The sequence below is a fragment of the Poromitra crassiceps genome, assembly GCF_964638095.1.
Source record: "Poromitra crassiceps genome assembly, chromosome: 2".
Lineage (NCBI taxonomy): Eukaryota > Metazoa > Chordata > Actinopteri > Beryciformes > Melamphaidae > Poromitra > Poromitra crassiceps.
This window is the reverse complement of record NC_139624.1, coordinates 74,667,018-74,684,501: the sequence shown is the minus strand read 5'-3', so window position 1 is coordinate 74,684,501 and position 17,484 is coordinate 74,667,018. Positions and strand designations below refer to the sequence as shown.

At 41.0% G+C, this 17,484-nt stretch overlaps 1 protein-coding gene across 1 annotated transcript in view; it reads right to left on the bottom strand.

The window, feature by feature from the left end:
* The window catches only part of pola1 (polymerase (DNA directed), alpha 1), a 149,531-nt gene that overhangs the window by 60,135 nt on the left and 71,912 nt on the right, over nt 1-17,484 (bottom strand). The window contains exons 33-34 of the mRNA XM_083632051.1: nt 14,437-14,618; nt 3,295-3,426 (exon numbers count right to left, since the gene is read on the bottom strand). Coding sequence (XP_083488177.1) covers nt 3,295-3,426; nt 14,437-14,618 — 314 coding nt within the window. The remainder of the gene's footprint in view (nt 1-3,294; nt 3,427-14,436; nt 14,619-17,484) is intronic.

Genomic DNA, 17,484 nt, shown 5'->3' with positions numbered 1-17,484 from the left:
CACACACACACACACACACACACACACACACACACACAGGTGGAATGAGGACAAGCATCACAGAGGAGCTCTTACTGGCTTTGTGCTTCGGCAATCAACACTTCCAGCTCTAAATTGAATAGACCTGAAATCGGTCTACTTCACACACACACACACACACACACACACACACACACACACACACACACACACACACACACACACACACACAACACAACACACAGAATAGGGCTCAAACCGGTCCACTTTGTACATCCTCTGCTTAATCAAAGCTTCTCTATTCAACAATTTGACCTTTTGTTCAAAATAGGATTATCAGCTTCTCTGGTCTTCATTCACCCTTTCTCTCCCTCCCTCCCCCCCCCCCTCTCCTCCTCCTCCCCCCCTTTCTTCCCCTGCCCCTCAGCCCGTTTCTAGGGGCGACCCACATGACGAGGGTAATTGCAATAATTTGTTAAACGCCATGGCAACGGTGGTTAGACGAGAGGGCTAAGAAAATAAGAATGGGGGGGTGGCTTCAGGAAACAAGCACATCTCACACTTTGCCAAAAACGCCAGGCCCAGAGGAGAGAGAGAGAGAGAGAGAGAGAGAGGGAGAGAGAGAGACACACACACAGAGAGAGAGAGAGAGAGAGAGAGACACACAGAGAGAGAGAGAGAGAGAGAGGGAGAGAGAGAGAGAAGGAATGGGGAGTGAACAAGTGTTTGTCCAATCTCAGGGGTCTGTTTTATTGATAATGGTGGTGGGGGGGGGGGGGGGAGCAGGAGGTAATTTCACTAATGATTAATGTTTCTGTAGCCCTGGCTAACACATGCATGCGAATACCCTCTCTCTCTCTCTCTCCCTCTCCCTCTCTCTCTCTCTCTCTCTCTCTCACACACAGAGGTACAGAGCTTTCACTCTATCTGGCCAGGCAAACAGCTCTATTTGAACTCTCCCTCGGCCTGAAAGGAATCCTTAATTACACAATATTACCCTCTTCATTGCCCCACTGTGTGTGTGCTGTGTCCACTGCTGTGTGTGTGTGTGTGTGTGTGTGTGTGTGGTGTGAGTGTGTGTGTGTCTGTGTCGCTGTGTGAGGTGTAAGTATTCAGTGGTAGCAGCTGTTTCACACACTGTGACAAAGGGGTTGAGGGGACTCGCTCCCCACACATTCACTGCACTAATTGATTTCTGTTCAGCACTGTGGGAGAGTAAAGCCCCCCCCACCTACAGTACACACACACTCTGTTGGCGAGAGAGAGACAGTGCATTCCACTCACTCAAGACCAAGGTGTTACAAGCCACAAGTGAGACAGACAGACAGACAGAGAGAGAGACAGAAAGACAGACAGAGAAAGACAGAGAGGACATGGACAGACAGACTGAGATCGATCTGTCTACATTGGAATCCCGTTTAATTGGCCCTTTTTACAGCAACCGTTTTGAGGTGTTAAAGCAGGAAGTAAAGCAGGTGTAACCAATAACTGTGCTGTGATTGTCAGTTCAGTTAAAAATTCAGTTATGAAAACTAAATTAAGTCCATTTGTGGCCATGCAGGTGGGCACTAGGTGTTGGAATCATTGACTACGTTTACATGCACACAATATTCCGCTTTTTGCCCATATTCGGAAAATGACAATATTCCGACTAAATGAATAATCCACTAATATTCCCGTTTACATGCAGCCGTAGCTCGCCCTCCCCGACACGTGAGGGAGGGGGGGAGAGAGAGAGCTGCAGGTAGGCGGAGCCGCAGAGTTTTTCTGTTGAGAATAAACAGAGCAGCACTATTCTTATGAGCATCACTTGGTCCATTTCAGGAGCTTGCTGCTGGGAAGTTTGGTGTTGCGCATCCAAGTCTTTCATAAAAAGTAGGCTAGTAGCCTACGTTATTAACTCGCAGGCTCGCAAGCATTGTGGACTTCCGTGGGCACTGGGCACTATAGGCTACTCTCTCTCTCTTTAAATCGATGTTTCTCATCTCCTCCCGATCAGAAATGTCGGCTTTTCTTTTTGCATGCCAGAGATGATGGATTATTATGATTATATCGCTTGTTCTAGCGCTTTCTAGCACACATCAGTTGACCACAAACAGGCAACATGCGTCGCAAAATGCGGTAAAATCCCTGATTGAGACACATATTCCGAATGCGCTGTATACATGGTCAAAGAATCCTCCTAAAACCCGAATAATACTGGAATAACCCAGATGTCTTAATCGGAAAATGCAAAATTCGGAAAAAGGGCAAATTCGGAAAATGCAACTGGAATATGCGGTTTACATGACCCTTATCAAATTCAGAATATTGTCATTTTCCGAATAATAGTGGGATATTGTGTGCATGTAAACGTAGTCACTGATGCCCCACGATACGATATTATCACGATACTTAAGTCACGATCCGATAGTATTGCGATATTTTGCGATATGCTAGTATTAGGGATGCACGATATATCGGCAATCATATCGGTATCGGCCAGTATCGGCCGATTTTTTAACATATCGGTCATATCGGTATCGGTCAGATGTTGCAATGTTAATATCGGTTATCATTATCAGCCAAATTCTTCACATTGATATGAAATAATGCAGTAAATCTATGATTTATGGGCTTTTCCAAAGGCTTTGCAAATAAAGAAATGCATAACTTTTTCAAATTCAGTGTTAACATGTGTTTTTCAGTATGTACAAAATGTGATGATCATAAAAATGTGGTTTTATACAGATCATATCGACATCGGTAAATATCGGTTATCGGCCATAACAGCAATGTTAATATCGGTTATCGGCATCGGCCAAAATTTTCATATCGGTGCATCCCTAGCTAGTATTGCGATATATTGTGATTTATTACCTTTTTTCAACTGCAAATGACGTCCAAAGGTAACAACTTTGTCAACATCTGTTTGATATACCGTAATCAGATAAAGTTTCCAGTCTGTTCATCTCACTTCAATCATTTTTATTGGAGCAAAATGGGATTGTCAAGCAGACAGTCTGACCGACACTGTCATAAAAACCTGTCATAAATGTTGCATGCACTTGACATTTTGTATAATAAAATATCTCGATATTATGCTGTATCGATCCGCCCCCCACCCCTAGTGGGCACGAGGTGAAGGTACCAGTGTTTGTCTGTGTTTGTGGAAAGCAGTCTTATGCACTGAGTGGGAAAAATAGGAATAATCAAATGAAAAAACAGCCTGAGTGAGTAGCATTAACCGGACACTTGGCCTCCATAACACCTCTTATTCGCACGACCGCAAACACACACAAACACATAGACATACACATTATACTCTGTACTCACACTGTAGTATTTTCTGATGTGGCGGCGGACGTCGAGTAGCAGTTTGTTGCTGATGTTGACAACGTGGTCGATAGGGCGCCCCCCACAGGGGACGTGGCAGCATCGTAGCAGACTGGGCTCCAAAGTTGATGCCTGAAAACAGAACAATCCATACACAAACCTAAGACGCGTACAAAAATCACATTCAATTGGAACCCTTATCAAGACAACATTGTTCAATCTCATTCAAAATTCTAGTCAATAAATAAAACCGGCAGCAATGTTGCTTTACAAAACCATACCAAATTGTGCAACAAAAAAATTACTAGTTTATCTCCCACCCTGACAAACATACTGCTGGTGCAGTAGTGAATCGTGTATCATTTAATAACCATTATTGTTATGTTTTTTGTTGAAATGACATCTCAACCACAGTCAACCTTCAAACACACAAAAATGAGTAACCGTTTGTGTTTGTAGGGCGAGGTAGCCTGAAGGTTAGACCAGAGGGAACGTGACTGGACGCTCACCCATTCAAATCCACATTACAGCTTGTACAATGTGGAAGGTGGAAGCGAATGAGTTCCACATAAACACAGTGTTTACCAAATACATTTCTGTGCGATTGGTCCCATGTTTAGCTAAGCTAATGTGGTGATTATACCACACCTAAGGGTGTTTTTCACCCTTAGGTGAAAACACCCTTAGGTGTGGTATAATAAGCATATACCACGACCTGTAGTGATCTATTGCTTAAGTATAGTATAATATAGTATGCATCAGTGCTGCACGAATACAATAGCATAATCAGATTATCAAAAATATGTAGCCTAATAATTGCGCCCCCCCATGCAAATCATATGCCCGCCATAATACCATATTACCATACCATAATGCCAGTCATATTCAGGAATAACAGAGTTGATGAGGCCCTGTGCATAAGTATAAATGGACATTTATCACAAATGAACAGCATTTTATCCCTGTAATGTGTAAAGCTGAAGCAGTGAACAGCCACAAAGCACATGTCAGGCATAGAACAGGAAAGTGCTGCAAACACCGCTGGATACAGCACATTTTTAACATCAATGTCTGGCCAAGAGAAAACAGGTCAAAATGACCTCAATAATACTGGATTGTCAACTTGACAGCCAGGCGTACAGTCAGTTAATGCAATGAAGGAAAAAAGTAGCTACATAACAATTACGCTAAATAACTGCTTTAAAGACTCTCTTAAAGCAGAACCCCATTCAGTTGTCACATTGACAGCAGCAGAAAAGCTTTCTGCACATACAGTAAGTCAATAGTCAATGCCACAGAATGAGAAACCCCCCTCGCGTTTTGTTGTCGTTTGCCTACATTGTTGTATTTTGTTCAAAAAGTGCCTGATTTTCTTCCAGTTAAGGCAGTTTGACTCAAATTCTGTCTCCCCCAATATGCACATACATGCACAAAGTAAGCACGCACAGACAGAATGAACCCTCTCTTCATGTCTCCTCTCCCAGTCGGGTCTGGATGAAAGCAGCCCCCCTCTCTCTGTCTCATCCACCCTCCCTCCCTGATTCCTTCCTACTCTATCTTCCTAGTTTCATTCCAAACTTCATTTGGATAACAGTGCTCTCCCTCCCACACAACCTCTCTCAGGGGGTTTTCTCTATCAAACTTCCACTTACTGTAAATGTTCTTTCATTTCCGACCAATTATATGAGGCTTAAAGAGCGTGGTGCAGGTAAACAAATAATAATTTACAGTTTGGGCTCAAGATTATTATGAAAATACCCCCCCGCAAAAAAAAAAACGAAATTAAAACACGCCCCCCCAGGGCAAAAATATGGAGAAAAAGGTGGCATTATAATGCATGCGCAAAAAAAAGGAATCTGGGCAGATAACACCTGTGATGTCACTCAGGCTACTGTAATGTACTTATTGTACAGCAGAAAACTTAACACCCAGAATCAGCGTTGCCAGACGTATGATAATTATCGTATTTGTACGATAATTTATCTCGAAAAACTATCAATATCGTAAACTCTACCCAGAATGCATTTCGGTATTGAAGCGAGCAGGAGAAAAATATGAACCGCCGCCATTTCCCCCCCAAGGTAAGTGTTTAGTTTGGGCTCTATAAAGTAGACAAACGTAACTAGTAGACCATAGGGTTGTGCGATGTCAACCAAACAGCCATCGTGATGGTTTCACAGTGAAACTTTGCGATGGACGCAGGACTTCCACGCAGTAATTTGGGGTGGCACCTGTGATGGCCAATCAGATTTCAGGGTGTGGCCAGGGCCACCCCTAACAGGCATGCCCCATGTGTGGAGTTTGCATGTTCTCCCCGTGCTCCCCCAGGGGGTTCCTCCGTATATAACCCCCCCACTAAAAACATGCAGAAGATCAGATCGTCAGCGTCATCCGACCAGTGACGACAACATCCGAAGTTGGTCCCCGGGCACTGTACGAGAAAGCGACCACTGCTCCTGGCCTGCCCCCCGGAGGAAAGGACATGCCTGGATGGGTTAAATGCAGAGGACACTTTTCACCGGCCACCGTCAGCATGAGTGTGTTGTGGCCGCATGCATGTGTTGTGGTGTTCGTGTGACAATAAAAGACGGGGCTTGTCCCGTTACGAGAGAGAGTAATTAAGGTAGTTCGTAATTGTTAGTTAAGGTAGTTAGTAGTTGTTAGTTAAGTATTTTGTGAGCTATTCTAAAGTGAGGACTATCTATGCCTTACAAAGCATTTATAAATTAGATTAAATACAATTGTTAAATTAGCTTACTAATCAGGAATAAAACATTTATAACTGTGTTTATCAATGACTTACAAATGCTTAGTAATGTATGAACAATGCTTTATAAATGATGAATTAAGTATTTACTAATACTTAACTAATGCTTAATAATGTATAGCAGGCATGCCCAAAGTCCGGCCCGGGGGCCAATTGCGGCCCGCAGATCGATTGTAAGTGGCCCTTGGCTTGTCTCTCAAAATATATTATATGTGGCCCTCCACACAGTATTGGTTAATGAAGGAAGTTCAATTAACTTTTTTTTTCTTCATATCATACAGTTTGTAAACAAGCACCAAGTAGGATCAACACAGGCAGAACTAATGTTTTCAGAAAATAAACAAAGCCCTGAGTACAATTGTATTGTATGTGATTTATTTATTTATTTGTATAACCCATAAGATACGAGAAGGAGCTGCCCCCTCGGCCTTGGTATTTCCACATCATCTAATCTGGTCCCCATTCAAAAAGGTTTGGACACCCCTGGTGTATAGTTATTATTATAAAGTGTTACCGTCCTTTGTTATGATCAAATCTGCACAATTTTAATTCGAACAGATAATTAGTCATGATGGTCCGATGTAGAAGGCTCAGAGGTCGATGGGGTCGGCCCATCGACAATGGTCGATGCCATCGTCCATCGTGCCAAACCTAGTATATCCCTAACATGCAATCGGCTTATCAAAACAACGCCTATTTGGAAAGATAATTTTGGAGGACCGGAGACTGCACGCACCCGACCATCTCAGCTGATGTAACCCCACTCCAGACTGCTCTCAGGCGGATAACAGACCCTCGGCGTATAGGGGTAAATGACCCGAGGAAACGTCACATGTGTTATGTTCGATTTGCGGGTTTTCGCATGCCAGCTGCTTTACAAAAACCAGTGTAAATGCAGCTACTGTATGTGTGGGGAAAACACACAAAAACAAAAGAGAATCCTATTGCTGCATACCAGTCCCACATATTAATGCAAAGTGGTCTCTAACCTGCACCATGCTCTTTAGGACAAGTTATTTCATCTTGGATTTAGGCCCAAATATTCCCCCGAGTTAAACTTTCATACAAGAGGCATTGTTGTTTTCACACATGGGAAAATCCTCCGGTGTAGAATAAAGTGTGTGTGTGTGTGTGGGGGGGGGGATGACGTATTGTGCTGCAGGAATCACAGCGTTTATGGGAGACAGACTTTTAAATTGCATTTTTCAATGTAGACGACATCAGAGATATATTCACAAAGCAATTCTCCACTCCATGAAAAAGCCTTCAATGCATTATTTTGGCGATAGGGTTAGAAACAGGTTAGAAAAGGTGGAGTGGTGGCGATGTACCAAAAAGTGAGCAACACAGACATACATGTAGTACTAGAGGTATGGGTGCTTAAGATCCGTTACATGAACCCCATTCCGAGTGATGTCTATGGCATTGGCATGTGTAGGTGTGTCGTTCACATTCGTCTATTTTAAATGCCAAATGTGGGATGACGAAAGTTATTAGGGAAATCCCTGCTGTTCCTCTCAAGATTTTTTCACACTTAATCTGCTCATCATCCTCTGTTGCCCCCGCATTCAAACAACTTTGCTTCTCTGTTGCTCCCCCCATCAAACAACTTTCCTCCTCTGTCTGTCCTCCAGCATCAGTCGCTACCTCCTCCCATCTTCTCTGGCTCTGTGTCAAGGCTCGCCTGTCCTCCCCTCTCACTGAGCTGTTAGAGCATGTTCACTACCCTAATTAACTTACCGTCTTATCAGTTTCACTGTGTGTGTGTGTGTGTGTGTGTGTGTGTGTGTGTGAGAGAGAGCACGCCTCAACACAGCATACAGCCACTAACGCAGGGCTGGAAATTAACACCAGCACTCCTGGTTAGTTTTGCCTTAAGCTGGAAAATGTGTTTAAATTACTAGCCTGTCTAACAGGTAATAATCAATAATCAATGCAAAGCCATATTCTATTATAAGCTCAGTTGGGCTTCTAAAATATGGTATATAAGTGGCTGGTGATTGTTGAGGAGGATAAAAAAAATCCTTCCACACTTATGAGTACTAATTAGGGATGTTAATGATTAATTAGTCTCGGCTCCCAGACGTTTGGTGAGCTGCGCCACCAAACGTCTGGGAATTTCACTGTCAGAAACTGTCTGTCCGAGCCCGGCGAGAACGGCCGGTAGCAGACACGCCTACATTTATTATTAGAATTTTATTTGGTAGCGGCAATGCCATTTATCATAGTCCTAACACAGAGCATGAAGCTGATATGCTCCAAACAAAATTTATAGCTGTTGTTTATTTTACAATAATGTTTCCTACCCGGAAGTGGTCTGCTTGCTACTGTGAGTTATCAGCAGGCTCTGTAACGTTAGCCTCGGGAGTCGGGCTTATCGCTGGGGGAAAGACCTCTAGCCGCCGGGGCCGGATGAAACACGTCCTATTAACAGGTTATGTTTGTTTCTAAGTGATTAATATGTTTCTCCGCAAACGCGGCGATGTTTTGCGAGACACTGGTTCTGCATGAGCGTCACTGCCCCCAGAAAGCAGGCCCGCCCACAACACTCATGATTGGTTCTCCGATGCAAGGCTTCCAACAGCGCCACCTAACGTTATGCAAAGATTTAAATAGTAATATTCTCAGTCTTACAGGAGTGAAACGGATTAAGACTGAGGGCTGAGTCTAATGATTAATCAACAATCGATTAATCACCGTAAGAATTTGATCAATCAAACATATTTTTTTTTCAGATCATAAAGAAAACAAAACAAGAACAGGAAAAAAGAAAAGAAAAGAAAAAAACATATATACATACATTCAACATTACAATGCTACAAAATGGTGCTACCAGTCATAGAAAATGTGCTTACAAAACGATAAAAAAAATATATATATATATACTGTGCAAAGGATCCAAAAGAAACTCAATTACTGCTTTTAGCCTGATCGAAATAGGTCAGGAACGGGTCCCAAATAACAAAAAATGTCCTTAAAGAATTTGTCCTCTGGAACCTGAGTCTCTCCATACGTATAACTGAGATCATGTCTGTCAGCCACAGCTGAAAAGAAGGTGGAGAGGAGGACTTCCATTCCTTCAAAATTAGTTTCTTGGCAACTGTCATTCCCTGTGTCAGAGATTGCTGCACGGCCGTTGGGAGGAGCAAAGAGGACTCCGAGCAGCCGAAGATGGCGAGTTCCGCCTCCAGTTGGAGGGTTATTTTGTAGGCCTTAGAGTACCGGTCAAATATTTTGGCCCAGAATCCTGATATCGATCAAACATATTAACCGATTAATCGACAATGTGGCTATGTGCCTTTTTTCTTTTCTTTTTGCTAGAAAAGATTTAACACCACAAGGGTGAAATTTAACTTTCACCACTTATAAAGTCAAGCAAGCAGGCAAAAAGTCCAGTGTGGGAGAATTACAGCAAAAAAACTACAGTATTCATTGCAAACATTGTAATACAATGTTGAAATACAGCACACACTTGTTGGGTAAGCCTAAAGAGAGGTGTAAAAACCTGCATTTTGTATTTCAAAAGCTGTCTTTTATATGATTAATCGATTGATCGTTAACATGTCCAATTAAAATCAATTAAGAAGATTGATTACAATTTGCATCCCTAGTACCAATCTCTTTAATTGGCCGATAGGAACATGCACATTATTACCGTACTAGGGGTGTCAAAAATAATCGATTATAAGATGCATCGCGATGCGGACCTGCAAGATTCTGCATCGATTCACAAATGTCAATAATCGATTATTAAAAAAAGATTTTTTTTTAAATCAAATAAAATATAATGGAAGTACATGCAGTTGTTTATTTTAATTATGGATCATAATACAATGCAATTCTAAATGCACTTTTATTTTAAAAGTAGCCACACAGTGAGAAAAAAGAAAGTGAGAAAAAAAATCATGTATTCGGGAAAAAAAGTGATGCATCAATTTAAGATGCATCGAGATGCATCGACGATAATCGTTATCGAATCGAATCGTAGCCCTCTGAATCGTAATCGAATCGAATCGTGAGGCCAGTGAAGATTCACAGCCCTAATTATTACCCCAACTTAAATGAAATGTAATATGATTACTCTCGTCCTGTCTGTACGTGCATCTCAGAAAGACACACCAGTGCATCTGTGTAAGTGTGTGATGATGATTATCAACCTTTCATGGAGTGTGTGCGCATGTGTGTGTGTGTGCGCGCGTGTGCGTGTGTGTGTAATACTCCTTTTTAATGTAATGAGAGTTGTTTATGCCAGCAGAGGACAGAGGGTTGTCAGTTTTATTAGTGTCTTTGAGACAAGACAAAGCTGTGTGCCCTGCTCCTCATTAGAAGCGGATAAGACACACATACAAGCACGCATGCAACCTTGGCCTGACAAATGGTTAGAGATGTGTGTGTGTGTGTGTGTGAGACAGGGGGAGAGAGAGAGAGAGAGAGTGTGTGTGTATGAGATAGAGAGAGAGTGAGTGTGTGTGTGTGTGTGTGTGTGTCGGGCGGCCGGGGTTAAGGAAAGGCTTTTCAAGTTGTGGAGTCCAAACTATGCCAATGAAAACATGGTCTCTATTGGAGCCAGACAACTGTCTCAAAATACACACAGACACAACATAGTGGATGAGTCAATCATGACTCCTCCACAGGAAGTTTCATACAACACTTTTCTCCTCTCGTATTCCCCATCTGCATCTATACACATTTATATATGACACCTTCAAATACATCTACATTTATATATGACACCTTCAAATACATCTGCATCTATACACATTTATATATGACACCTTCAAATACATCTGCATCTATACACATTTATATATGACACCTTCAAATACATCTGCATCTATACACATTTATATGACACCTTCAAATACATCTGCATCTCTACACATTTATATATGACACCTTCAAATACATCTGCAACTCTACACATTTATATATGAAACCTTCAAATACATCTGCATCTATACACATTTATATATGACACCTTCAATTACATCTGCATCTATACACATTTATATATGACACCTTCAAATACATCTGCATCTCTACACATTTATATGACACCTTCAAATACATCTGCATCTCTACACATTTATATATGACACCTTCAAATACATCTGCATCTATACACATTTATATATGACACCTTCAAATACACCTGCATCTATACACATTTATATATGACACCTTCAAATACATCTGCATCTCTACACATTTATATATGACACCTTCAAATACATCTGCATCTATACACATTTATATATGACACCTTCAAATACATCTGCATCTCTACACATTTATATGACACCTTCAAATACATCTGCATCTCTACACATTTATATATGACACCTTCAAATACATCTGCATCTCTACACATTTATATATGACACCTTCAAATACATCTGCATCTCTACACATTTATATATGACACCTTCAAATACATCTGCATCTATACACATTTATATATGACACCTTCAAATACATCTGCATCTCTACACATTTATATATGACACCTTCAAATACATCTGCATCTCTACACATTTATATATGACACCTTCAAATACATCTGCATCTCTACACATTTATATATGACACCTTCAAATACATCTGCATCTATACACATTTATATATGACACCTTCAAATACATCTGCATCTCTACACATTTATATATGACACCTTCAAATACATCTGCATCTCTACACATTTATATATGACACCTTCAAATACATCTGCATCTCTACACATTTATATATGACACCTTCAAATACATCTGCATCTCTACACATTTATATATGACACCTTCAAATACATCTGCATCTCTACACATTTATATATGACACCTTCAAATACATCTGCATCTCTACACATTTATATATGACACCTTCAAATACATCTGCATCTCTACACATTTATATATGACACCTTCAAATACATCTGCATCTCTACACATTTATATGACACCTTCAAATACATCTGCATCTATACACATTTATATATGACACCTTCAAATACATCTGCATCTATACACATTTATATGACACCTTCAAATACATCTGCATCTCTACACATTTATATATGACACCTTCAAATACATCTGCATCTATACACATTTATATATGACACCTTCAAATACACCTGCATCTATACACATTTATATATGACACCTTCAAATACATCTGCATCTCTACACATTTATATATGACACCTTCAAATACATCTGCATCTCTACACATTTATATATGACACCTTCAAATACATCTGCATCTCTACACATTTATATATGACACCTTCAAATACATCTGCATCTATACACATTTATATATGACACCTTCAAATACACCTGCATCTATACACATTTATATATGACACCTTCAAATACATCTGCATCTATACACATTTATATATGACACCTTCAAATACATCTGCATCTACACATTTATATATGACACCTTCAAATACACCTGCATCTATACACATTTATATATGACACCTTCAAATACATCTGCATCTATACACATTTATATATGACACCTTCAAATACATCTGCATCTCTACACATTTATATGACACCTTCAAATACATCTGCATCTCTACACATTTATATATGACACCTTCAAATACACCTGCATCTATACACATTTATATATGACACCTTCAAATACATCTGCATCTATACACATTTATATATGACACCTTCAAATACATCTGCATCTCTACACATTTATATATGACACCTTCAAATACATCTGCATCTCTACACATTTATATATGACACCTTCAAATACATCTGCATCTATACACATTTATATATGACACCTTCAAATACATCTGCATCTATACATTTATATATGACACCTTCAAATACACCTGCATCTATACACATTTATATATGACACCTTCAAATACACCTGCATCTATACACATTTATATATGACACCTTCAAATACATCTGCATCTATACACATTTATATAGGACACCTTCAAATACACCTGCATCTATACACATTTATATATGACACCTTCAAATACACCTGCATCTATACACATTTATATATGACACCTTCAAATACATCTGCATCTATACACATTTATATATGACACCTTCAAATACACCTGCATCTATACACATTTATATATGACACCTTCAAATACACCTGCATCTCTACACATTTATATATGACACCTTCAAATACATCTGCATCTCTACACATTTATATGACACCTTCAAATACATCTGCATCTATACACATTTATATATGACACCTTCAAATACACCTGCATCTATACACATTTATATATGACACCTTCAAATACATCTGCATCTACACATTTATATATGACACCTTCAAATACATCTGCATCTATACACATTTATATATGACACCTTCAAATACACCTGCATCTCTACACATTTATATATGACACCTTCAAATACACCATTAGTGATTAAGATGATCCTCTCTTTTTTACTTCCATCAATCTTGCTGTGTCTCAGTGTGTGTGTGTGTGTGTGTGTGTGTGTGTGTGTGTGTGTGGTGCACACAGGGCTTGATTCTGACTGCAACGTTGTGTGTTTACTACATGCTACAATTCTATAGTAACCCTCGGCTCGTACGCAAGGAGGATTTGAAAAGTGTTGGGTTTTTTGGCGGGTTTTGGTTTGGAAGGTTTCCATTCGGGGTGTTGGAAACTCTGGTCGCGGGCTGTACGTTTTCCCCAATCCGCTTACAGATAATATGTTGGCAAAAGTTCAAATTTTGTTCCCTTTTCCAGAATACCAAAGATCTGGACTGGGCACCAGATGTTTGAGAAACAGAGTTTTGTGTTACAAAATGCCCAGCCAAATCATTTGAAAACATTTGAGAATCGATAAGCTAGAATTTTAACCTTAGAACTAAAAGTATTAACTTTAGAACTATAAGTACTATGTCCGAACACATTTTTGCTCCAACAAACATGTAGACTTTTCCAAGACTACTCTATGCATAGCACAATCTAGATGTTGGGTAATTGTCAGCATCTGGGTTGAGTTGGTACCTTTTTGGTGCATACTTTGTATTGCATGCGAACTCCATCTTATTTTGGCTAGCTACAACACTTGTGTGTTATCCGTTAAGGCTGGCTGCTGCTAGATTGATAAGTTATCAGTCTACCAGCAGCCAGCCTTAACTGATAACAGAAAAAAACACACAACACAACAATCCATAACATTTCCAAAACTTTGTGGACATGTAACTATTGTATTAACTTGTCCAAGCCTGGAAAACACCATTTTTGAACTTGATACTTTCTCTGGTGATCCAATGAGCATTAGGAACCCTGTAATGTAACATAGCTTCATGATGGAGGAGCAGAGCAGTGTGTGCAGGTGTGTACTCACAGCTCCCTCGAAGACGTTGTCATAGACGTTGTCAGCGCCACATTGAGGGCAGGGGAATGTGAACCTCTCACAGTCTTTGTAGCGCTCTTCGTCTGTCAGCTGGACCGGAGCTCCTAGCTGGCCGTCGCCCTCCTCCTCCCTCTGGTACTGCTGATGGGCCCGGAAATGACTGGGGTCCAGACCTGGGATGAACAGTTAGGGGTAACAGTATGACTTCACTTTATTGATCCCAGGCAGGGTGGGTGTGTCGCATCCATTTCCATTTTAGACGATAGCTGAAATCTCCAGTGGAAACCCTTACAGGAGAATTTTGGTATTTTACAACCTGGACCTTATTCTCATGTTTCTTATGTTAAACTACTCGCCCACAACAGAAATGTCTGATGCAGTATTGAGCCAAAACCCGCCACACAATGGCCTGGAACAGAGGCCAATAAATAATAATAATAATAATAAATAAAACCGTGCATGTATATTCTGTAAAAAGCTTATATTTTCTGCCGTGCAGCGGCTCATATCCTTATAATATAATAGAGACAGAACTGGGAGCGCCTCTATTGACCTCCATCTGCTGATCCCAGATCAGGACTGTGTGTGGGACGTGAGTCTGCCCGCTGATCCCAGTTCGGGACTGTGTGGGACCGGAGTCTGCCTGCTGATCCCAGATTAGGACTGTGTGGGACCTGAGTCTGCCTGCTGATCCAAGATCAGGACCGTGTGGGACCTGAGTCTGCCTGCTGATCCCCGATCAGGACTGTGTGTGGGACTGGAATCTCACGAGTCTAGAGAGTTGAGAGTTCAGCTGCAGTGGAGCAAGCCGCCATGTTTGGCTTGGAGTAACAAACAGCGCAGCTGGTGGATTTTGAAAGTTATGGTTGGATATTTACCTGATTTAGAGAATATGGACGATGCATTTGAAGTTGATGGCCGCTCCTATTTATTTGAGCCGGACTAACGTTATACGGATGACAAACTGAAGAGCGAGCTGGGGACAACGGGAGCGTCTATCTCGATGTGACGGACAGCAGGCAGATAGAGGCTGAACGCTGCTGCAAGTGTTTTCTCTCTCTCTTTTACAATAACAATCTGAGCCTGTGTCTCTCTCTTTTACAATAACAATCTGAGCCTGTGGGCTCTATTCTCCCACAGGCCATCGGCGCTATTACGGGCCTTAACCGCAAAAAAACGTGCCTTGCGCCTGTTTCGGCAAGATAGCAATAGGCTTTAGGCTGCCAAATGCGCTTTAGGCCGAATGGGCGTGGCGCAGTCCCAAAGTGGGCGTGTCGGCGCTAAATACCAGCCTAGTCATATCTTGGGAGCTGGCCTACATTTAGCGCTTTGCGCTTTTGAAAAGCAGGCCTATTCTTTGCCTTCACTGCTTCTTCTCTGTCACCCTTCTCTCTCTCTCTCTCTGAGTTCCCAGCATGCATTGTGTTTCTTCATTTCGCTACTAAATAGCCACCAAATGAGCCAAAATAGATATAAAAGGTAGTTCTAAATTAATGTGTAATGGTAACACAGCCTGCCATTGTCAACATTTCAATATTGGACCAAATAAAACCTCGAAATGAAAACACCACCCTATGTGAAACATATATGTCCTCCTGGGCATATATATACCCCTTGTCGAGTTAACGTGATTTAGAGAAGTAACAGCGGAACGCGCTTCGGAACGCGCTTCTAATGGCATCTGCTATACTGTGATGTCCGTCCAATAACTTGGCCCTATTTCACATTTAGTTTTACAATAAAAACACATTTATGCAATGACTTGACATAATGTAGGGTATATTTATGTGCATCATCCTTCCTGCAGCAGGCGAGAGAAAATGATATCTTTCTGGACAAACTTTCACCAATCTAATAGGCTATATTTTTCTAGCTGATGCATAGAACATTATTTTCACTTTGATCTTGCTATAGTGTAGCGTATTTACATGCTTGCAGTATTGAAACTGCAGTTAGATTGGTTTGAGAAGCATAATAATATGGAATAATAGCCTATAATGCAGACAGACAGGCTGGATGAAGGGAGGGGGGGGGGGGGGGCAGAGCGTTTGGCTTTCGTCTGGTTTTGCGGGATCACTGGAATTGGAGCTAAAAAGGCAAGCGTGCGATTCGTTTATTGCACTTATCCAATGAGCATGACGGTGCATAATTTTACGCCTAAAAGGCGTGGTTGTAATGCTTTGGGCTGCATCTAGCGCCAGCACGACGATATCAAGTGCGCCTTTCCACGCCCACTGCTTTGATCTGCGCCTGCCGCTCGGCCTAGAAACTGCGCCGATGCAACGATAGGGGCCTGTGTCTCTCTCTTTTACAATAACAATCTGAGCCTGTGTCTCTCTCTTTTACAATAACAATCTGAGCCTGTGTCTCTCTCTCTCTTTTACAATAACAATCTGAGCCTGTGTCTCTCTCTCTCTTTTACAATAACAATCTGAGCCTGTGTCTCTCTCTTTTACAATAACAATCTGAGCCTGTGTCTCTCTCTTTTACAATAACAATCTGAGCCTGTGTCTCTCTCTCTCTTTTACAATAACAATCTGAGCCTGTGTCTCTCTCTCTCTTTTACAATAACAATCTGAGCCTGTGTCTCTCTCTCTCTTTTACAATAACAATCTGAGCCTGTGTGTCTCTCTCTCTTTTACAATAACAATCTGAGCCTGTGTCTCTCTCTCTCTTTTACAATAACAATCTGAGCCTGTGTCTCTCTCTCTCTTTTACAATAACAATCTGAGCCTGTGTCTCTCTCTCTCTTTTACAATAACAATCTGAGCCTGTGTCTCTCTCTCTCTTTTACAATAACAATCTGAGCCTGTGTCTCTCTCTCTCTTTTACAATAACAATCTCAGCCTGTGTCTCTCTCTCTCTCTCTTTTACAATAACAATCTGAGCCTGTGTCTCTCTCTCTCTTTTACAATAACAATCTGAGCCTGTGTCTCTCTCTCTCTTTTACAATAACAATCTGAGCCTGTGTCTCTCTCTCTCTTTTACAATAACAATCTGAGCCTGTGTGTCTCTCTCTCTTTTACAATAACAATCTGA